The sequence below is a fragment of the Lagenorhynchus albirostris genome, chromosome 7, assembly GCF_949774975.1.
Source record: "Lagenorhynchus albirostris chromosome 7, mLagAlb1.1, whole genome shotgun sequence".
In the NCBI taxonomy this organism is placed as follows: domain Eukaryota; kingdom Metazoa; phylum Chordata; class Mammalia; order Artiodactyla; family Delphinidae; genus Lagenorhynchus; species Lagenorhynchus albirostris.
In genome coordinates this window covers 80,131,748-80,154,381 of record NC_083101.1, presented here as the reverse complement: position 1 = coordinate 80,154,381, position 22,634 = coordinate 80,131,748, and the positions used below count along the sequence as shown (strand labels likewise).

Sequence of the window (22,634 nt, the reverse complement as noted above, 5' to 3'; positions counted from 1 at the left end):
AATTTAATAATGTATGGTTTAAAGTCTATTAAAGGACGTCTCAAATCGCCCTTTACACATTTGCATTTGGTTTCATTGTTTTTCCAGTAATTGTACCACTGCTGTGAAACCATTTTCAACTAAATACTTAGTTGGAAACGTTACAAGTAATTTAGCTCGTTCCAAGAATTGAGTATGCAAATCCTGAGTCCCCAACTTTTCATAATTAGATTAATTAAACTGTGTTTTGGCTTCAAAATCTTTCATTTATTTATTTAACACTCAAGGAATTTTCCTGCAAATGTTGCCTAGTGGCCCACTGGTTTCCAATGTATTAATCAACCCTACCTTTAAATCTAGTCAACTAATTAAAAATTTAAAAAGCAAAATTTAGGGCTTCCCTGGTGGCGCAGTGGTTGAGAGTCCGCCTGCCGATGCAGGGGACACAGGTTCGTGCCCCGGTCCGGGAAGATCGCACATGCCGCGGAGCGGCTGGGCCCGTGAGCCATGGCCGCTGGGCCTGCGCGTCCGGAGCCTGTGCTCCGCAACGGAAAGGCCACAACAGTGAGAAGCCCGCGCACCGCAGAAAAAACAAACAAAAAAACTAGTCCTTTAAAGGCAACTCTTCCTCTAGGGAGGAGAACGGAAAATTCTCTGTAGCAGGCGCCCAGGTTCCGACTTTTGACAGCCCCTCGAAGCTCCGCCTCTCAAACCCCCGCTCCACACGCACTCCACACCCCTCTTCCGTACAGACCGCCTCCTGAGCGGGCGTCGGACGTCGAGCGGAAGTGACGTACGGGGGCCGCCGGAGGTGTAGCTGGTGCGTTCCGCTACTGGGCCTGAGAGTGGTGTGGCCCCTGCGCCAGGGAAGATAGCGCTATGTCGATCGAAATCGAGTCCTCGGAGTGAGTCCCGTGGTGGTGGATGCTCGCGAGGTTGCGGGGGTCGGCAGGCGAAGGGTGGGGTCGTAGGAGCTGCTCGGGGGAGGCGTTCGAGAGGCTGGGGAGTGGAGGGGCATTTCCTTTCCCTCAAAGAAGCTTCTTGGATCTGGCTACCTCGGAGGCGGGCCCACAAGAAAGTAGCGGACGGGAAGCCCAAAGCCCGGTGGGAGGCGGCGCGGGGTTGGGGGTAAGACATGCCTGGAAGACCTGAGTTCTAGCCCTCGCCGACTCCTGGTCTCTGTGACTGAGCAAATTAGCCATCCAATCTGGACTCCGGTCTAATCTGCACAAGGGGGCCGCACTCGCGGCCTTCTTTCTCTTCCCGCCCCCAGTGAGCAGTGTTGTTTGTTTCCTCCCCTGTGCTTACAGGGCCCTCTGCTTTTTTCTGCCCAGCACTTAATCCAGTATTGTCACCGTTTGTCCACCCTACTAGCCTGTGTAGGCGTCTAGGGGCTCCTTTTCATTACAGTCCCAGTTCCTAGCACATCGTCAAGGCTCAATGATTGTCTTTGGAATGAATGAGTGATTGTCTTTGGAATGAATGAGCGACTAGCTATTTTATGAAGTTCCACGTGGCGCTGAATTTTGGTTAGTCTGTGAGCTCTGTGTAGCCCAAAGGAGGGACAGAATGTGGAAATTGGGCCAGGAGAATGATAGACTTGGGGGAGAGGGGGGCTAATGAGTGACTGAAGGTCTTTAGTGAACTTTTCCAGGATTCCATCCTCTACCTTGCTCTTGCCAACACTTAATAATTAAATCAGCAGACGTATCATTTGTGTCCTGAGTGTAAGGGAGAGAGGACTTGTCCTCAAGGTCTGCCATAGGAAGAAGGGAGGTTTATTCATTCAACAAATATTGAAGTCTGCTGTGTACTTGTATTAGACCCTGGGAATATAGTAGTGAACGAAGCAAACAAAAATCCGTGCCCTTATAGAAAGTATATTGTTATTGAGGAAGGCAAACAGCAGGCAAAAGCAGTAAGTAAAATAGGCTTAGCAAATGGTGGTAAGTGTTTTGGAGAAAAGTAAAGCAAAGAAGGGTGATGGAGAGTGCTGGCGATGAAGACACCTAAGTCAGGGCAGGAGTTGGAAAGGATTCCATGCTTTGAGCCTGAATCAAAGTGGGAGCTAACCATTCTCCCAGCTGCATGTTTTCATTATCAATAATTGCTGCTTTTTACTAAGTATTTTCCATGCTAGTCACACTATAAGCAGTGTAGTCAACTCTTTGACCAACCCCTACAGAGTAGTTATTTTTCTTAACAGATGAGGAAACAGGCAAAGAGATGTTAACTGACTTGTCCATAGTCACAGTAAGTGACAGAACTCTGACTCAAATCCCAGCCTATCTCCAAAGCTTTTAGCTCTTTATGTATTACACTGTGTTTGAAGGACGTGAATTTGATTTTGGCTATGTCAAATATGAGTTCTTTCCAAGCATGAAGTGTGGTGTTTCATTTGGGGAGTGTAAATGGAAGCGTGCTATGGAAGACAGTGTGATACTGGAACAGCAGGTATCTCTTAAAGGGGCCATGAGAGAAAAGACTACTGTGAGTAGCAGTAATCAGTTCCCTTCTGCAGGAAGGGAGCCCTTTTTAAGAAGAGGGTGTTTGCTTTCCTGTCCAGGGTGTATGTTCACCTGCCACGCTGCCAGTTTGAATCTTCATTTTTCCACTTATCTCTGTTACCTGGTCAAATTCTCATCTGTAAAATGGATGTAAGAGTAATGCCATCCTCATAGGGTTGTTTTGAGGAGTAAATGAATCCAAAATGCTTAGAACAGTACGTGATATATAGTGAACACATAGAAAACATTGGTTATTATTTTTTATTATTTCTCTCCTGGGAAAGAGAATTGACTAAATTCCAGTCTGAAATCCCTTCCAACCAGGACAGTGTGACCCCTGATACTAGTGCTGTCCAGTAGAAATATCTTGTGTGCCACATATTTACTTTTAAGGCAAGAGAAGAACAGTGTAGTATAGCCTGTAAAGTGAACTTTTACTGTCTATATGAACAACATTCTTCACTAGACTCCTTAACACTAAGCCGAAGATCAAGAAGCTTTAATTATATCGGGCTTCCCTGGTGGCGCAGTGGTTGAGAGTCCACCTGCCGGTGCAGGGGACACGGGTTCGTGCCCCGGTCCAGGAGGATCCCACATGCCGCGGAGCGGCTGGGCCCCTGAGCCATGGCCGCTGAGCCTGCGCGTCTGGAGCCTGTGCTCCGCAACGGGAGAGGCCACAACAGTGAGAGGCCCGCGTACCTCAAAAAAAACAAAACAACAACAACAACAAAAGAAGCTTTAATTATATATATTTAACTCGAAATGACGTGTCACATGCTGAAAACCGTTGCTTGTTCTCTGAGTATTTGGAGATTGTCTGGGTCCTCTTTTCCTTGGGAAACTGAATCCACATGTTTTTATTTCACTTGTCTTGAACATTTGGTAATAAAGGCAGTGGGTAGGTGTTATTTTTGCAAGTGAGGACACATAGCTTTGTTTTGCTTTTACATACAGTATAGTTCTACTTATTTGTGTTCAAGAAATCCCTTTTAAGAAGGTCTCAATTCATATTTTTTGTTGTCATTTGAAAAATGGACCAAATCATCCAATCATTTATTTTGTGTCAGTGACTAGACTTGGTTTAAAGTATTTTACTATAGTGTGCAACAGTGTAATCATATGAATTAATAAGAAACTTGGCATAATAAAAAGATCTCTGACCTTGGAAGTAAGAGAGTCTTCTTGGTACTAACTTGCTTTCTAGCTGACTGTGAGACATTGGGCAAATTATTTCCCTTCGCTGAACCCCAGTTCTCCTATTTCTGAGTTGGAAGTAGGACTGGATGATATCTTGTAGCTTAGGTTCTGTGATTTTTTTGGAAAGTTTTACTCACACGATAAAGAAACGGAAAGTAGGTAGTGAAAGGAGGATGGTTGTGTAGAAAAATAAACTGGGGTGGGATTTATTTTGTGAACTCTTTGGTGAGTGAGGATCCATGAGCTGAATGACTTGCTTTCTTCTTTCAGTGTGATCCGTCTTATCATGCAGTACCTAAAGGAGAACAGTTTACATCGGGCATTAGCCACCTTGCAGGAAGAGACTACTGTGTCTCTGAATACTGTGGACAGCATTGAGAGTTTTGTGGCTGACATTAATAGCGGCCATTGGGACACTGTTTTACAGGCTATACAGTCTCTGAAATTGCCAGACAAAACCCTCATTGACCTCTATGAACAGGTAAGAGTGGGGGTGATGCTGATCCCTGTATGTGGGTTTATTGTGGGCCCCCTGACTGGAAAGCATCCATGAACATTTCTTCAAGCATTATGGGGCTTTAACAGCCCTAAAATTTACACTGTCAAAGCTTGAGTGCTACTCTATTTTTTTTTTTTTTTTTTTTTTGCGGTACATGGGCCTCTCACTGTTGTGGCCTCTCCCGTTGCGGAGCACAGGCTCCGGATGCGCAGGCTCAGCGGCCATGGCTCATGGGCCCAGCCGCTCCGCGGCATGTGGGATCTTCCCGGACTGGGGCACGAACCCGTGTCCCCTGCATCAGCAGGTGGACTCTCAACCACTGCACCACCAGGGAAGCCCAACTACTCTGTATTTTTCTCTCTCTTCTTGGAAAAGCCAAGATTTTCCCAAATTGAAATTCTTTCTTAAGTGACCATTGAATGATCTATTCTAACACCAACTGTTCTGACACCAAATAGTGTGCTGCAATTTAGTTCTGACACTAACCACCCAGAGTTAGTGCAGACCCCACTAGTTAAGGGCTCGGTCCTCTACAAGACTGTCTTTACTTCACACACCAGCCACACTTTGGGGTTTTGGGCCATCTATACTTCTGACCAACTGGCTACAAATTTGAGGGTCCCCATGGCCCCCTCAGAGTTGATAATTCACTAGAATGACACAGACCTCAGGAAAGTGACATACTGATGATTGCAGTTTTATTATCAAGGGGAAAGATCAGTACCAGCTGAATGAAGAGACATATAGGGTGAAGTTTGGGAGGGTACTGAACCAGAATTTCCAGTGCCTTCCCCCCATGGAGTTAGGGTTTGTCTCTTACCTGGCACATTAAAGTATTCACCAACCAGGAAGCTCCATTGAGATTTTTCATTCAAATTCTAGTTCCTTGACCCTCTTCAGGGTTGGGCTGGCTCAGAGCATCAATCCTCTAATCATATGGTTGGTCCTTTTGATAGCCAGCCCTTGTCCTGAGCCATCTCCTTAGCACTAACTCAGGTGTGAGGCAGAGGGCTTATGAATAACAAAGATATTTCTATCACTGGGGAAATGCCAAGGTTTTTAGAAGATGTGTGCCAGGAAACCAGGACATAGATCGTAAAATTACTTATTATATAACAGAACAGAGTGGATTTTCTGGAAATAAGAATGTCGTGTGGTTTGAAGTAAAAATAGGGAAATGGGTTTGTTTCTTTACAGTCCACGTGAATTTAGTTAATTCCCTAAAGAAAATTTTGGTAATTGGAGAAAGGTTTCTCTGGAGCCTATAGAGATATTTCCATCTTTAGTTTTCTCTAGCATCTACATTCTGAGTAAGAGACCTAAGAGGAGAGGAGATTGGTAGAGGAGAGGAGATTGGTAGATAAAAATGAAGGACTGAAGTTATTACTTTATAATTACTGTAGTTGTCTGCCTGAAATTGCTTGTGAAAAGGAGAAGGGGCATTTCCTGATTTGTGATTTGGAGATCATTTTGATAGGCCATTTCTATGTCAGAAATAGTACTGAAAAAGAAAAATTAATAAGCGAATGCATTGACAGCCATTTTCTTTCAATTATACAGGTTGTTTTGGAATTAATAGAGCTCCGTGAATTGGGTGCTGCCAGATCTCTTCTGAGACAGACTGATCCCATGATTATGTTAAAACAAACACAGCCAGAACGGTATATTCATCTGGAAAACCTCTTGGCCAGGTCTTATTTCGATCCTCGAGAGGTATGACGGTGGTAATGAAAAGAAACTGTTGTTAACTTTGAGCAATAATGTGATCTTTTTAAAACATTTTATTGGATACTTTTCGTATTTTTGATTTAATTTTTGAAAATTATACTTTTTTGTTTATTTACATTGGTTGAAATTTGCATATGTTAAAGAGAATAATCTAATTTAGTATTTGAGGACCTTCCCTCCCCCACACACCTCATCATATAGGATTGTGTGTTGATTAGTAAAAAAGTAGACAGTTTATTCTGGTATCATTTCCACATTAGCCCACGTACTTAACTGGCCCAGAAGTGCTGCTCTACTGCTGGTATGTTCACTGTGCATTTGTGTCCCTTTGGAAGTGCAGAGTCTTAACCACTGGACCACCAGGGAAGTCCTGGTTCTTTTAGTTCTTAAAAGCTTGTGTTTTTGCTTCTCAGCTGATTATGCTTACTGGAGCATGATGATTGTTATTCTTTTATTCTTCCAAAACCATATATATATATATAGTTTCATTCTTTTTCACCCAGCCTTTTACTAGAAGCTTGTCTAAATAGGAGGAAGAAGAATTTAATAGGCACTGGATAATGGGAAGTTGTTAGAGTAAACTCACAGAAACCGTGAGGATAAAGGAAGGAGTTTGGATTGCCAGGACAGGATTTAAGTTAGAGGTGGTGAAGAACTTCTGGGCTGGGAGTCATTTGACTGAACAAAATTATTAAAGAATATAAAAGAATCCTTGGCTCTGCAGATTTTTCAAAAATTGGAAAAACAACTCTGGCTTTGACATAGTTTACTTAGGCTCTTTTCAGAAATAATGGTGTGGATTGGCTGACCTCAGTTCTCTTTCAGCTCATACTTTTGAAATGCAAGTGGGTAGAATTGAGAAGTTGTTTTTAAAAACTAAATGGTTTGATTAATCTTCTGTTTAACTTTTTATGTTTTCCTTTTTGAATGTTTCTGCTTGATTACTGTTGCTTTTTTAAAAATAAGCACATTTATGTCTTTTGCCATTTCTTGGAAATGATGCTACTGCCGCTCCTTTTTCAGGCATACCCCGATGGAAGTAGCAAAGAGAAGAGAAGAGCAGCGATTGCCCAGGCCTTAGCTGGGGAAGTCAGCGTGGTGCCTCCATCTCGTCTCATGGCATTGCTGGGTCAGGTAATTACAGTCTGTGGAACTGAAATGACTCTGAACTCCTGGTAGTGTTTCCTGTACCATATAAAGTCTATGTATGAGCTAAAGAAATCAGACATCCTAAGAACTGGGAAATACCTGTAGAGCTGCTTGTACCAACAGCTGTGCCATGCCACATTCATCTTTCCTGGGAGTGGCAGTATAGATTAGTGGTTAAGGGCATACACTCTAGAGACAGAATTAGGGTAACAATAGAATTTATCATCCAATCTTGAGGGCATTGTTGATCATCGTGCCAGAACACTGTCTGAAACAAATTGGAACAAATGTTTACCATAGTTAGAATCTGAGCTCTCTCACTTACCAGCTATGCGGTGTTGGGCATATTACCTAACTTTTTTGATCCCAGTTACTCATCTTGGTGTTGTAGTAAGGATTAAATGAGATAAAATGTACTTAAAACAATTATATTTTGCCTGGCACCTTGTAAACACACAGTAACTGGTAGCTGCTGGCGGTGTTTCTTTTTTCTTTTTCTTTTTCTTTTCTTTTCTTTTCTTTTCTTTTTTTTTTTTTTAGTAGTAGTATTACTAGCATTGTCGTTCCAATTTTAATGCGACCTAGAGTACAGACTCCTTTCTGACCTCATCTTCCCCATGCTCTTGGTTGCTCTCAACCATGATAACCACTCGTCTTCATGAAACTCCACTCTTGGTTTTTCTAACCCTTTTCTTCTTGGCTTCCCTTTTCATCTCTCAAGTTGTTCCTTTCTTGGTTGTTAAAGGAAGGAGATAGGGGTGATGTAGAGAGGGGTTTTCGTTTTTGTTTTTTCCTTTTAAAGTTGGGAGTGATTTGAAGCTGCTGTAGACTAAGGGTAAAGAGCCTGTAGAGAGTACCTGTTGATTGGAGACAGGTCAAGTTCTCCAGTCATTAAAGTAAAATATGAAAAATAAGCAACATATGAATTTTGGAAAGAAATAAACAAAATTAATAGTATTTATAAACATTAAATATTTAAACTATAATCATAGAATTAATTTAAAAGTTTGGTAAAGTTGTGAGATATAAAATATACAAAAGTTGATTACATTTCTACATATCAGCACTGGCCAGTTCGAATATTCAGTGAAAAAAAGAGCTTTTGTTTATAGCAACAGCATACAATATAAGAATTCTAGCATTAACTTTTGTGGGTAATACATGATTTATTTCCACTTTTTAAAAAAGCAAAAGCCTTTCAAAGCTTTCAAGAGAAATGAAAGAAGATTTGAGTAGATGGTGAAACATTGATTTTCCTGGATAAGACTGATGTTGATGCCAGTTCTTCTTAGATTTAAGGCAGTTTATAATAAAGATCACAATAGGATTAGAACTGTTTCACAGAAGAATTCTAGTGTTCACTTGAAAAAATAAACTTGGAAGTATATTCATCAAAGAAATTTTGGAAAGGAAGAATGTTGAAAGCACACTAGCCCTAGAAGTAGTGAAGCTTTTAACAGGTTTATAGTTTGAATCATTTTGGTACTTGGCATCCAGTGCAACAGCAGTGCAAGAAATTGATCCTGTTATTTATAAGAATTCAATAGATGTTAATGGGAATGTCACAGAACCTAGGAACAGGGAGGAATTATTAAGTGTATGGTGTTGGGGCACCTACTTTAGAATGGGGGAGAAATGTCAGATTAGAGCCTTCTCTCATATTTTATAAGCATAATTTCAGATAGAGTGAAAGTTATGTATTTTAAGAATATAGAAAAACGTAGGTGGTGATATAATGTATCAAACCTCTTGATAGAGAAGGATTTCCTGTGAGTAGGGAGTAAACACCAAGGTAAAGGTCAACAAATTTCATTACTTGAGAGTTTAACTTAAGATAAAAAGAAAGCTTTAAAGCTATAATAAAAAAATGGGTAGATTGGGAAAAAAATTCTTTTTGGCAAACATAAACAACAAATACAATGTCTTGATCACATTAAAAGCTCACAAATTGATAAGAAAAATAGTAAGACCACAATAGATGAGTGAGCAAAGAACATGAATAAACAGCTAACAGAAGAAATATATGTAGTTAATAAACATGCAGAAAAGCTCAAACTCTAATCAGAGAATTGACTAAAGTAGGGCGTAACTTTCCACTCATTAGAGTTTTTAAATGACATCCAAAATTATTGTTTTCTTGATATAGTAAAGGGAAAAAGGAATCAACATTGATCATGTCCCTGTGTTATAGACTTTACATATATTATTTTATTTTATCCTTTCATCAGCTCTAGGAATTAGGCTTTTCCCCTGAATTTAGTTGGTGAAATTGGGAGTCAGAATAGCATAGTTGACAAACTAGGACCATTTGTCTTCAAAGTCCATGGTTTTTCTACTCCCCATAATGCAGTCGTGAATGCTATTGAAGTTGTGTCTTTTGGGGAAAACACTTTGGCAGTGTATATAAAGAGCCTTAACCATTTGTGTTCTTTTCTTGATTCAGTAAGTCCTCTTCTAGGAACCTATTGCAAGTGGGGAATATGCTCATAATAGAAAAAGCCTTATGTCCAAAGGTGTTCACTGCAGCATTATTTAGATGAGTGCAAAAATTAGAAGCAGTATAAATGTCCATTAATATATTAAATAAACTGTGAAACATCTACTACATAGGATATATTGTACAGCCATTGAAATGTTAGTCATGTCATAGCATGATCTAATGATAGGTGAAAACAATATAAAATTTTACATATGGTATAATTACAGCTATATAAATTAAACATATATGTCAGGGGAAAAATACTACAAGGTAACATATGAAATGCTAACAGTAGCTGTGTTTGGATGTTGGAACTATGGGAGATTTCTGTTTTTCAAATTTTATTTATAATAAGAGACACCTATAAGAAAATAGGTGTAAAAACATGGCCCTGTTGGCTCTCAGAGTCCCCTTCTACCCTGAGATCAGCCTGTGTTCCTGGGACACAGAATAGCCGAGCTTATGTTGTGTTTTGATGGCCAAAGATGGTTGGGTCTGGATGGCTCACAGTTTTAGGCTTTGTCTGAACAATCAGGACCAGATCTTAAAAGCACCCAAGTGGATTTCTTTTCTCATAGGCACTGAAGTGGCAGCAGCACCAGGGATTGCTTCCTCCTGGTATGACCATAGATTTGTTCCGAGGCAAAGCAGCTGTCAAAGATGTGGAAGAAGAAAAGTTTCCTACGCAGCTGAGCAGGCATATTAAGGTAGGATCCTTGGACACTCAGCCAGTCGGTAATCATTTGTTGGGGACTCAGTGTATGCTTGCTTAGCCAGGCCCTGTGCCAGGAGCTTGGGTTGGGGAGCAGAACTCATTCTCCAGCTCTGACAACGTTCATGGTTGCTGCCGGTGATCACTGAGGTCTCCCTGCAGCCAGGCAGTGGCACACCTCAACTGTATTACCGAGTGGACATACATTGGACATCTGGCCCATCATCTGCCCTTGGACGTCCTCCAAGGAATCCTGCATTTGGAAGACTGCTTAGCTCTTTGGTTAAGCCTGGGACTAAGAACCATGAAATTTCTATATATTTGTCCTGTTCAACATTTGTGTTTTTGCTTGCTACATGTTAGGCAAAGTACCAGGCATGGATTGTAAAGTGGGCTTGAGTGGTGTTTGAGGAAAATAATTTTATCACCTTGATGGCTGGTTCTTGGTGTTTTTTGTTTTGTTTTTTGACTTTTCTAAGAAAAAGCATAATGAAATAATTGTTGCAGTCCTCAGAATTACAACCATATTTGCTACTTTAGCATCTCCTTTTTTTTTTTTTGCGGTATGCAGGCCTCTCACTGTTGTGGCCTCTCCCGTTGCGGAGCACAGGCTCCGGACGCGCAGGCTAAGTGGCCATGTCTCACGGGCCCAGCCGCTCCGCGGCATGTGAGATCTTCCTGGACCGGGGCATGAACCCGTGTCCCTTGCATTGGCAGGCAGACTCTCAACCACTGCGCCACCAGGGAAGCCCTAGCATCTCCTTTTTATTAGTTTCTTTCTGGGTTTGTGCTCTGATTGCATTTATAGATTTAAAAATAATTCATATTCCTCAAATCTTTGACTTTGGCTTAGTGTTTTGAATTTGTCTTTTCTGGATTATATGTTTTGATTTGCATGTAAAGGTATTTTGGGGCAGCACTTTTATTTACCCTGGTTAAAACCTTGCGACAAATAGAAATCCATTATAATTATGCTGCTGGACTAAGATTTTCTGTTATAAACACTTCCTTTTTTGGCATTTAAAATGAAACTCATAATAGAGCTTTTCTCTGTTCCCATCTGTCTAACGTTCTGTAGTTTTTATCTGTTAATGGAAGCATCTTTGCTGGTAAATGCTCAGGATACATTTCCCAGGCAAACAATCTGTCAGCTCTAATCAGTTCTCCTAGAGTTAGTCAGCCATACATTATCACTTGATTAAATGAAGGTCATGAAAAGAAGCAGTGATAGAAAATTTGTTTAAAAAATAGTGGAGGAAAATAGCCATTTATTTTGAAAAAAGAATTTTTTCCCCCAAATGAAAAAAAAATAGGAACATATGCCATATTTAGTTGAGTGTGAAAGTCATGCCAACAGTGGCTGATTCTGGTAAAACTTTATTGCTTGAGTTAACAGGATTATTTGTTCTAAGTCCCTTGCTAAAATAGTTTTTTTGCTTTCCTTCGGAAATACCAACTTCATTTAAAAAAAAGAAACAACAAAAACAAGAACAAAAACTAGTTTCAGTGGAGAGCCTAGACGCTAAACTGTTTGGAGAAAATATATCTAGCATCTCTTGGTGTCTGGGTACAGAAACACCCCTCCCAAACTCCATGATACAGGCTAGCTATGGCTTTATGCTAGGACAGAGCTCTCAAAAGTTTAAAATGGGAATTGTTTTAAGGCCACTACGTAAAAATGCATCTGTTTCATTGTTTCATTTGAAACAGTTTGGTCAGAAATCACATGTGGAGTGTGCTCGATTTTCTCCAGATGGTCAGTATCTGGTTACTGGGTCTGTTGATGGATTCATTGAAGTATGGAATTTTACGACTGGAAAAATCAGGAAGGTAAAGTATTTTAAATACATTAATTTTTCTAGTGGGAGAATTATCTGTTACTGTTTTTAAATTATCTGTTAGTTTTGCAATTTAAATTTACTTTTTGAATGGGTAATATGTACATCTGATAAAACATTTTATAAAATAGAACTGTTATTCAGTAAAGAGTCTTGTTCCCCACCTTGTCCCTCAGCCAGTCAGTTCCCTTCCTTCCTTGGTCCACTCAGGGTTACCAGTTTCTTATGTAACTTTTCTGGAATATTCTATGTGTATATGTAAGCAGTTGCTTATTGTTTCCACTCTAACCTTACTGTAGGACTAATTGTGTTTCATTCTGAATGAAGTGGAATATCTTTTTATATGTGAAAAGCCACCAGTATTTCCTATTCTGTGAAGTCTTTTCATGTCCTTTGCCCATTTCTCTTTTGGATTGCTTCTGATTCAATATTTGTGTATATTGCAAAATGATCACCACAGTAAGTCTAGTTAACATCCATCATCACACATAGTTAAAGCTTTTTTTTTTCTTGTAATGAGAACTTTTAAGATCTACTCTTTTAGCAACTTTCAAATATACATACAGTATTACTAACTGTAGTCACCATGCTGTACATTACATCCCCATGGCACTTATTTTACAGCTGGAAGTTTGTACCTTTGGACTTCCTTCATTATGTTTCTTTTTATGTTTAATTTTTGATCCATCTGGCATTTGTTTAGGGTGCTAAAATTGGTGTAGATCCAACTTAACTTTTTCCCAAATAGCTACTTGTTGACTAACCCCTGATTTAAAATGTAATCTTGATCATAGAGTACTAAATTCCACTCCATGCTTAGTGGATTTATGAGTGACTTTCACTTTCTACATTGTATATTTCTTTATAATTTACCTTTTTTTTTAACCATGAAGCAGTCTCTTTCTATACTTTAGAAAAAATATATTTCAGCAGAAACTAACCCACCATTGTAAAGCAATTATACTCCAATAAAGATGTAAAAAAAAATATATATATATATGTAATTCAATATGAACAGTAATAGATGATAAAAGAAAAATAACAAATAAATGGATTAATCAATACATGGTTTTAGGAAAGGTAGCTGACAGTATGGACAAAACATTAATTTCTCATGTCATACCCTAAAAACAAATAAATTCAGATTTATTAAAGATGTACAATATGTACTGTAGGGAAATTTTGCTTAGAAAGGATCATAAGCAAAAGATGTAGGCTAATATGTTTGCATTTTTTATAATAGTTACTTGAATTGTGTAAAAATGTTATTCCCAGTATTATCAGTTGTTCATCAGAATAGTGTGCATGACACTATTTGCTTTGCAGATTTAGAGTTGGCATAGTCCAATTATCCTGCTTTTAGTGAGTTTGCAGAGACCTGGGGTAACTGGTGTTTTTGTGTTATTTTGATAACTGCTTATCGTTGTTTCCTTTAGGATCTTAAGTACCAGGCCCAGGATAACTTTATGATGATGGATGATGCTGTCCTCTGCATGTGCTTCAGCAGAGATACAGAAATGTTAGCAACTGGTGCCCAAGATGGAAAAATCAAGGTATGAATTAGTGGCATGAACTCTTGTATGTAGACATTTTGAGAGTTCTGTAATGAGTTAGTGTCCTACATAGGTTTTTTGCTTAATAACAGCTACTCTTTATGGAGCATCAGCTTTATGCCAGTGACTTTAGTTTTTCTTGTTTAATCCTAATAATAACTCTGCCTAGGGAGGTCCAATAATTTAAGGTCACACAGTTGGTAAGTGACAGATCTGGGACTTCAGTCCAGATCTGCTTGTGCCCTTTCTGCTGTGCCACTGTGGCTCACCTTATGGTGTGTTGTGCTTAGGGGATGGGGTGGTCTGCAGGTGATTAGCAGTTGATTAGCTGTGGCTTGTATTTAATTGCTGTTAAAATCCCCTGGGCTAGATAAAATACAGAAATGGTCTCTGCTAAGGGAACTTAGAGTCTGAATTTTTGTTTTAATAATTTAAAAGGAAAGAGGCTTAAGTTTCAAAGGATTCAAGTTATAATTGTACTGTGTGAACCAGACATATCATATTCAGCTATTAGCATGCATTTTTAATGCTGTTTTTAGCATATTAGTGAGCACTGCATCTTGCTTGGCTCTGCAGAGTAGAGTGGGACAGTATTTACAGGTTTTCACTATTCTTTTTTTTTTAATAAAGGTATGGAAGATTCAGAGTGGACAGTGTTTAAGGAGATTTGAAAGAGCACACAGTAAAGGTGTCACCTGTCTAAGCTTTTCTAAGGATAGCAGTCAGATCCTTAGTGCCTCATTTGACCAGACAATTAGGTAAGTAAGAATCCCCAGGGGCTTCCCTGGTGGCTCAGTGGTTGAGAGTCTGCCTGCCGATGCAGGGGACACGGGTTCGTGCCCTGGTCCGGGAAGATCCCATATGCCACAGAGCGGCTGGGCCCGTGAGCCATGGCCTCTGAGCCTGCGTGTCCGGAGCCTGTGCTTGAGGCCACAACAGTGAGAGGCCCGCGTACTGCAAAAAAAAAAAAAAAAAAAAAAAGAATCCCCAAACTGCCCTCACTTGGGTTTAATATGGTGAAGCCTTACAGGGAGGTACTAGTGATTCCTTATGTTTTCACCAGGATGCTTTTATATGGAGAGTGAGGGTATGTGAGACCTTATTTCCCCAAAGTACAGCTGACACAGTGCTATTGTGTTGTCCATTTGGGTCTTTACCTAGAAGAGAGATTAGAAAGGGATTATAGCAGTACTTCATATTTCTCAAAGTGTGGTCTATGGACCCACCTGCCTCAGAGTCACCTTAGAGGACATGTGACAAATACAGATTCCTGGGACCCGGCAGAGACCTAGAAATTCGTTGCTGAACAGAAGCTTGTGGTATTATTGGCATATTTTCTTCCAGTCTCTGTGCAAAGCTTTTGTTGTGGTTTTGTTTGATTGTTTGACATAATGAAAATAATACTGCATACATAATTGCATAGCCCTCATTCTTCATTTAATATTTTAACATGAGCTTCTATAATTCATCTAAAATGCTTTCAACAGTTGGTCCCAACCATAATATATAGAATATTAATTGTTCTTTTCATTTGCTTTTATTTGTGATAGAATTCATGGTTTAAAATCTGGAAAAACCCTGAAGGAATTTCGTGGCCATTCCTCCTTCGTTAATGAAGCAACATTTACACAGGATGGGCATTATATTATTAGTGCATCCTCTGATGGCACTGTGAAGGTTAAGTATTTGCTACTGGTTTGTTTTGGGGTGTCTGTTCCACTTTTGCCCTTTGAGGAGTTTTCAATGGTGATAATGGTGATAATTGTGGTGGTTAAACCTCTTTACTAAGTATTTTAGCCATAATTGAGGTGAGGTGAGTCTGTGACAATAGTAATATTCTGTGGTAATTCTTATTGGCCTAGGGACCTCAAATCTCAAACCTACAGACGCTATCATGTGTAGGAAAAGAGGAAAGGTGTGGAGTTCTAAACTTAAGTCCATCCCCATTTACAGTGGTGAAATTCTATCTTGCCATAGGTACGGTCCACCGCAACAAGTTTACGAAGAGCTCAGTGCCTAAATAAATAGGCCAGCCTCATCCCACCCCGAGCCTCCACATTGGGGCCTTTCTAATAGCATTTAAAGAGGAGCAGGAGGGGCATAGAGTAGAACCAAGTCCTCTCAGATACTTATTTATTGCCTTCAGCTCTCATCTGAAAGTAGTGGCTCTTCGGTACCTTAAGAGATTTAGTTATTTCAACAGAGGGCCTCATTTCCTATAAAAGATGGGAAATCCAAATAGAAAATCGCTAGAGATCTTTGAGACACTCCATTTACATTCTAGATCTGCTTTTAAATTGCCTTATGTAAGTGAGTGTTACGTGGCAGAAGACCTAAACATTCTAATACAAATCCCTAACAGTCAGACCACCTTCTGCAGTGGCTTCTTCTGGCTTGGGAATTGAACCAGAAACCTGAAGGTAGGAGATGTACTCTTCCTCAGGATAGGTGGTGAAATACACAGAGCTGTTAGTGCTTTAGTCATGCGGTTTGCCCTCTTTGTGCTATGTATCAATATATGGGCCTCACAACTTGTAAAAATACCATTGGAAGGTGGCTTGTGTAGGTCTCTTTGTTTTGTGGTCTTTTTGTTTAGTTCTGCAATAAGTGGGGTAAAGCATCTCACTGACCTTTTGGACAGAAAACTCTAGAAGTCTTAGAACTCTTGATCCCTGAAATGTTCATTTCTTTTCTAGGCTGCTGGGCTTTGGAGAGGAGATTGGGGTAGATGATACAGTATTTATTAAGAAAATAAATACTGGGACAACTAGTGGGGCAACTATTTCCTCCTCTCTATAAGTATTCATTCAACATCTGTTTTGTGCTGGGTTCCTTTGAAGGCACAGAAGAAACACAACATAGTCCATGCCTTTGAAGTTTTTATACCTCATGAAGTGAGTGCTGTCCAGACGATGCCAGGCAATAGTTGGTCCATCCCTTCTCTAAGCACATTTCAGATTTTAATAACTGTGATGTCTGATTTAACCACTTCAGTTCATAGTAGCTCAGAAGGGCCAGGTGAAAAGCATTAGGGTGGAGAACTATTAGCAGAAGAAATGTTGGACTGGGAGAGGTCACACAAATGGCCAAGAGTAGCTTCCGCTTCATGGATCCTCATGTGTGTCTGTTAACATTGTGACTTCTGCAGTGGTTCTCAGTACAAGCTGAGAATCACTTGTGGAGCTTTTAAAAAATGCACAGGGACTTTCCTGGTGGTGCAGTGGTTAAGAATCCACCTGACGATTCAGGAGACATGGGTTTGATCCTTGGTCCGGGAAGATCCCACATGCTCGCTCTAGAGTCCACGAGCCACAACTACTGAACTCTCACACCACAACTACTGAAGCCCGTGTGCACTAGGGTCCGCCTGCCGCAGCTACTGAAGCCTGCATGCCTAGAGCCCGTGCTCTGCAACAAGAGAAGCCACTGCAATAAGCCACTGCAATCACACCGCGATGAAGAGCAGCCCCTGCTCACCACAACTAGAGAAAGCCCGCGCACAGCAACGAAGACCCAACGCAGCCACATAATTAATTAAAAACAAAAAAAGATTTAAAAAATTACACAAACCTACATCCCACTCCAGACCTACCAAGTCTGAATCTCAGGGTCCTGAGCATGTAAATCTAAAAAACCCTCATTTCATTTTGGTGTCCAGAGAAGGGTAGCTTTGTGGTTGTTTATGACAGTAGCAGTGTTGACACATAGCTGATATTAAAGATAGGTAGCTTGTCAGCCAAGGAAAATTTTGTAGGAAAAGATCATAAGTTTTAAAAGGGTTTTATTATTTCACTTTCTGATTTTTATTTTGTTTATACCAGTTAATCAGCAAATGGGGAGCTCTTATGTATATGGCAGTGCTAGGTATTTGGACTGTAAGAAGCTTTTTTTTCTGAGTCAATTTTTTTCTTTTTTAGTAATATAATTTTCAACTGAAAAACATTAGAAATTGTTAACCTTCCTCCTCCGCCCCTCAAATGTTTATGTCTTATATTTTTGTGTTGTAGATCTGGAACATGAAGACCACAGAATGTTCAAATACCTTTAAATCCTTGGGCAGCACTGCAGGGACAGACATCACTGTCAACAGTGTGATACTGCTTCCTAAAAACCCAGAGCACTTTGTGGTTTGCAACAGATCAAACACAGTGGTCATCATGAACATGCAGGGACAGGTGAGTGCTCAGAAAGTGCCTTTGCTCAAGCACTGTGGGCTGTTCCCAAATCAGCGTGTCTTGGTCCTGGCACTTTCAGTAACCAAATATGGGTTCACCACTTGGAAAACCATATACACTATATTTGTTTTTCAGACACATATTTAATATTTTAAATTGTATGTCTACAAAACATCTTTTTGGCATCTCAGTAGTTAATCTACTTTCCCCAGGATGTTTGTATACTGTTCTCTTTCTTTTGCATCCTTTGGATAAATGAGACCCTGATCTGTCTTTAAGCCTCCTGCAGAACCTCACTGAAGATTTTGATATAACAATCCCTGTGTGAGTGAGGGAGATACAGTGTATGGATTACCAGCTTGGGACATCTGCTAGCTACTATGTGATCTAAGGTGGAACTCGAATAGGAGAAGGGCAACAGTGTCTTTATGATGTGTATTTATAATCAGAACACCTGCTGGTTCCCAAAGAACCTCACTTTTATAGCACCAGGGACATTAGGAGTATCAAGGTTGAGGTCTCAAGCCCTGGGAATGTGTTGTGATGCTACTGAAACGTTGGGCTGGGCACTTGGGGATCCTGCTGAGCATGGAGAAGATGCAGGGGCTGGTGTATGGAACTCTCTCTCCATTGCTTGAGCCCCTATAAATGATAAATTGGTAGTGACAAACCTATGGTTGAGATGGCTGGTCTGCAGTACCTGTTGGGACACTGCATAATAGCCATAGTTGCCCACTTCCTAGTTTTCTGCTTGGCTTTTTAAAAACTTAAAAAAAGTTCTTGTACAGCCTTGACCTGCATCCCCCAATGATAACATCTTACATAAACATTGTACAGTTATCAAAACCAGGAAATTGACATCGGTACAACACTGTTAGCTCACATACAAACCTTATTTAGATTTTACGTCTTTACATGCATTCATTTTGAGGTGGGACATGAATATTTCTGTGAAATTTCATCTCGTGTTGATTTATGTAACCACCACGATTAAGATACAGAACTGTTTCATCACTCCCAAAGAAACTCCCTTGTGCTACACTTTTATAGTTAAACCCTTCCCCCACAGCTCTAGCCCCTGGCGGCCACTAATCTGTTTTCCATTATTACAGTTTTTCATTTTGAGAATAGTAATTAAATGGAATCATACAATATGTAGCCTTTTAACCTTTTGAGATTGGTTTCTCTCCATTGATTTATGGTGATCTTAATGGTATGTAAAATAGAGCAAGCAAGGTCTTGGAGACAGTTCCATCATGAATGGAGAGGGCATCTCATTCTGTTAGAAAGAGGAAACTGGGGAGCATGGGTCCACAGAGCATTGAGAACCAGTAGTATGTTGATTTAGGAAATTGTGTATGCTAACGAATTTGCTTCTGGGTAAAATGGCTCAGTAGACTAAAGAGTAGGATTGGTGACTTGGGACAAGTGAATTGTAAATGTCTGTCTGCCACTGACTTAGGATAGCTTATCCTTTGAATATTTCAGGACATGGTGAATGGAACTGGTAACCTAATTATAAATGACAGTAAACCAAAGTACAAAATAACATAAAGATGTCAGTTTAAACTGCTGCAGTAGAACTGTTGCTAATCCAGGTGTTTTATTTTTACCTTGGGCTGTGTTAATGATCTAGATTGTCAGAAGCTTCAGCTCTGGTAAGAGAGAAGGTGGTGACTTTGTTTGCTGTGCCCTCTCTCCCCGTGGTGAATGGATCTACTGTGTAGGGGAGGACTTTGTGCTCTACTGTTTCAGCACAGTCACTGGCAAACTGGAGAGAACTTTGACAGTAAGTATTACTGACTTACGGCCATCTACAGAAATTGTTAATGCTTATGTCTTTCTGAACTCTGAAGTAAACCTTTTCCAGACTATCTGTGTGAACCTTGGTATAAAAAAATGTAAAAATGTTATCACTAAATTAAAAAAAGGCCCATAAGTAATTGTATGGAATTAACTCCTGTATCAGGAAAAGTCATCCTTTATAGTGAGCCTTCAGCTTCAAGTGGATAGGATGGGTGTACATAAAGCAGAGAAGAAGGAAGGGAACACGCCTGTCTAGCCAGCTAGATTGGTTAGACCTTATCCAGGGCGATTGGAGAGTGGCAGATATAGCTAGTCCTCTCCGTGTCCTTTCAAAGGCAAGTTACTTGTATATTATCCTATCAGATTATGTTTTTTAAGCAGCTTTGTGTTGTAAGAGGGCTCAATCAGTAACAAGGAATAATTAATGCTAGCTGCTGTAACAAACAATCTTTAAATGTCAGTGGTCTAACAGTGAAAGTTTCTTACTATGTCACAGTGTGATATAAATTGCATCGTCCTCCTCTGTCTTTTAGCTGTGCCATTTGGAATATGTGGCCCCTCAGATCTTAGAAGGAGAAAAGATAGTTGAAGGGGTATACTGGATGTTTTAAAGACCCACATCTGGAAGTGGTTTGTTTATATTACTTTGTTTGTCATTCTTTTTTGATTAGAATTAGTCACATGCCGCCCACAGCCCAAATGCAGAGGGGTGGTTGGGCAGGGAAAATGAAGTCGTCTGCAGTCGAGGAAAAAGAAATGGTCTGGTGAATGTATAAAAAATTATACACATAGCTCTGTTAGAGAATAACCTCATCTCAAACTGTTCTTGAGTGAACTGTTGGCACGTCTGCCTTGTGAAGCCTCCAGTATGGATCCAAGATGTGAACAAAACAAGATGAGGTGGAAGGTGTCCTCTAGTTGAGGAAAATACTAATAAGTTCACTGAGCTGAAGGAATTGTTTGGTCTCAGCCACTGTCTTGGCTTAATATTTATAAAATGGTGATGATGACTAGGACCCACTGTAGTGCAGGAGTGGTTTGGCTCAAAGTGTTATTTATACATTATGAAGAAAAGTACAGAAAATGTCATCAGCCATGTGATAGCCTCGTTTGAGTTTTTGGTTTGTGTGTTTGGTTAGCATTCTTTGAGGCTGCCTTGGGCTTGATTCCTTTGGTGAGAAGTAGGAGCTTCACTCTTCTTCCCTCCCACTCAGCTCTGGAAGCTTCTTCAGAGTGATTTGTTAAGAGACCTGTATACCCTAATCCTGTGCTTTACCTATTCCAGGTTCATGAGAAGGATGTGATTGGTATCGCACATCACCCTCATCAGAACCTGATTGCTACTTACAGTGAAGATGGACTCCTAAAACTCTGGAAACCCTAATTCAACTTTTCTTTTTAAACTAGCTTGAGAGCATGTACTTAAAATGAAGACATATTCATGTGTTGCTTTTTTTTTTTTAGGCCAGCTTTTCTAAGTAAATTGTCTGAATTAGGCACAAGAATAATTTTGTGAAAATTCATGTTTAAGTAGCAGTTACTCTTTTTTATATATTTTCAAGGTATTCGCTTATCCGTTTCTAACTGGGGCAGTCACTCAATGTTTTCAATAGTCTTTTACCTGGAGAGTGAAATACTGATATTTCTAGGGAAAAACTGTACTCCTTTGATTATGTGAAATGCTGATTAAAACGGGCCTCCTGCAGTAAAACTTGTAAATAAGGAACTATCCCAAATTCAGTAGCTGTTTACTGTCCCATCTTTTTTTTTAAAAGATGTTAATAAACTTTACACCTTTCTGGAGGCTTTGTTTTTAAATGTAAATAAGTGCTCATCTAGTTAACATATTTACTTAGAATCAGATGAAGAGGGTGGGACACTACATTATTATTCCTGAATCTTAAGTACAGCCGGAAGTCAATTCCTGGGTAGGACAGACTGAATGTAAAGTCAGGTGTCACATAGGATCTCTCATTTCACTGCCCTCCCCCAGGCATTCATTTTTCTTAGCAGTGACTTTTCCAGGGAATATCGTCTTCATTTAATGGATAGAACTAGTTGCAGGATACATTATATGAGAATTCAGTTTTGGCATATTTGGAAATGCATGTGGGTGTCTCTTTTCTGTTTCAACCAAAGATGTATATGGAATGCCTTTGTTGACGTGTGATGGTACTATGCTAGGTACCATTTCAAGAAAGTGAGCTTGTTTGCTTGTGTGGGCCTTTTATGCCCCCTTTTAATTTTCCCAATTAGTAGGTACAAACAAGTGGGGAAAGTTTTGTATAGTCTTACAAACCTTTGTCCCTTGAAATATAGCCTGATCCTGTATTTGGGGTCAGCTAGCTGTTGCCTAGCACATAAAAATGCTTAATATCGGCTGAATAATTCTTAGCAGCACTATGAAATCCATCTTTCCCAGTCATATTCCCAACTGTCTTGCTGCCACAAAACCTGCAGCTTTTTCACAGAATGTCATTTGCTGCCGATTTGAGAGTTGAATAGCGGTGAGTCTATATGAATGTAGTCTGCCATTCCTCCCAGTGAAGAGGCTTTCACTTAAGTAAAAAAACTTTAAGGTGCAAAGAGCTTATACTAAAATTCCTTAGAAAAATCTTCAAGAAACTGGAGTTTTGATTTAGCCCATGACCTTGTGAACTGGCAGTTGTGAGATGCACACTTTGTGCCAAGGCTCATGGAGAGCAAGAATCTTTTCAGCACATGTACACTTACTTATTCTAGGAATTTTTAGCAAACAACTCCTCTGCTCCTGCACCTAGTGCTCAGGATGGTTAAAAACACTAGTTTCTGTCACAGGATAGGGGAGAAAAACAAGTTAACAGGATTAATTAAAATAGTGCGATAACAGAAAATCTGGAGTTGTTTTTTTGATGATCCAGACCTAATGGGTTAGGAAAGGCTTTCTGGAGTTGACCATAAAAGGACCAACAGGAGCAGAAGGTAAAGGGCTTTGGTGATCCTAGGAGCACTGCAGTGTGCCATAGCTGCAAG

At 40.0% G+C, this 22,634-nt stretch overlaps 1 protein-coding gene across 3 annotated transcripts; it reads left to right on the top strand.

The window, feature by feature from the left end:
- The first annotated feature begins 751 nt into the window (after positions 1–751).
- Positions 752–21,425, top strand: SMU1 (SMU1 DNA replication regulator and spliceosomal factor). 3 transcript variants are annotated; one of them, XM_060155201.1, is made up of 12 exons: positions 752–884; positions 3,954–4,164; positions 5,743–5,895; positions 6,934–7,044; positions 10,117–10,245; positions 11,961–12,080; positions 13,525–13,641; positions 14,272–14,399; positions 15,192–15,318; positions 17,649–17,816; positions 19,453–19,605; positions 20,908–21,425. In XM_060155201.1, exons 1-12 carry the CDS (start codon positions 859–861, stop codon positions 21,004–21,006), a joined length of 1,542 nt encoding a protein of 513 aa, XP_060011184.1. In that variant the 5' UTR covers positions 752–858; the 3' UTR covers positions 21,007–21,425. The 3 variants fall into 3 exon arrangements, with proteins under 3 accessions (XP_060011184.1, XP_060011185.1, XP_060011186.1); XM_060155202.1 differs by lacking the exon at positions 20,908–21,425 and adding an exon at positions 20,156–20,892; XM_060155203.1 differs by lacking the exon at positions 3,954–4,164 and having other exon boundaries at positions 772–884.
- Positions 21,426–22,634: the final 1,209 nt, after the last annotated feature.

Excerpts from the sequence above, each read along its gene's own strand:
- SMU1 (XM_060155201.1), top strand. The coding sequence starts at position 859 with ATGTCGATCGAAATCGAGTCCTCGGA. Across the intron at positions 4,165-5,742 it reads TCATTGACCTCTATGAACAG|GTTGTTTTGGAATTAATAGA; the intron begins GTAAGAGTGGGG and ends TCAATTATACAG. Across the intron at positions 5,896-6,933 it reads CTTATTTCGATCCTCGAGAG|GCATACCCCGATGGAAGTAG; the intron begins GTATGACGGTGG and ends CTCCTTTTTCAG.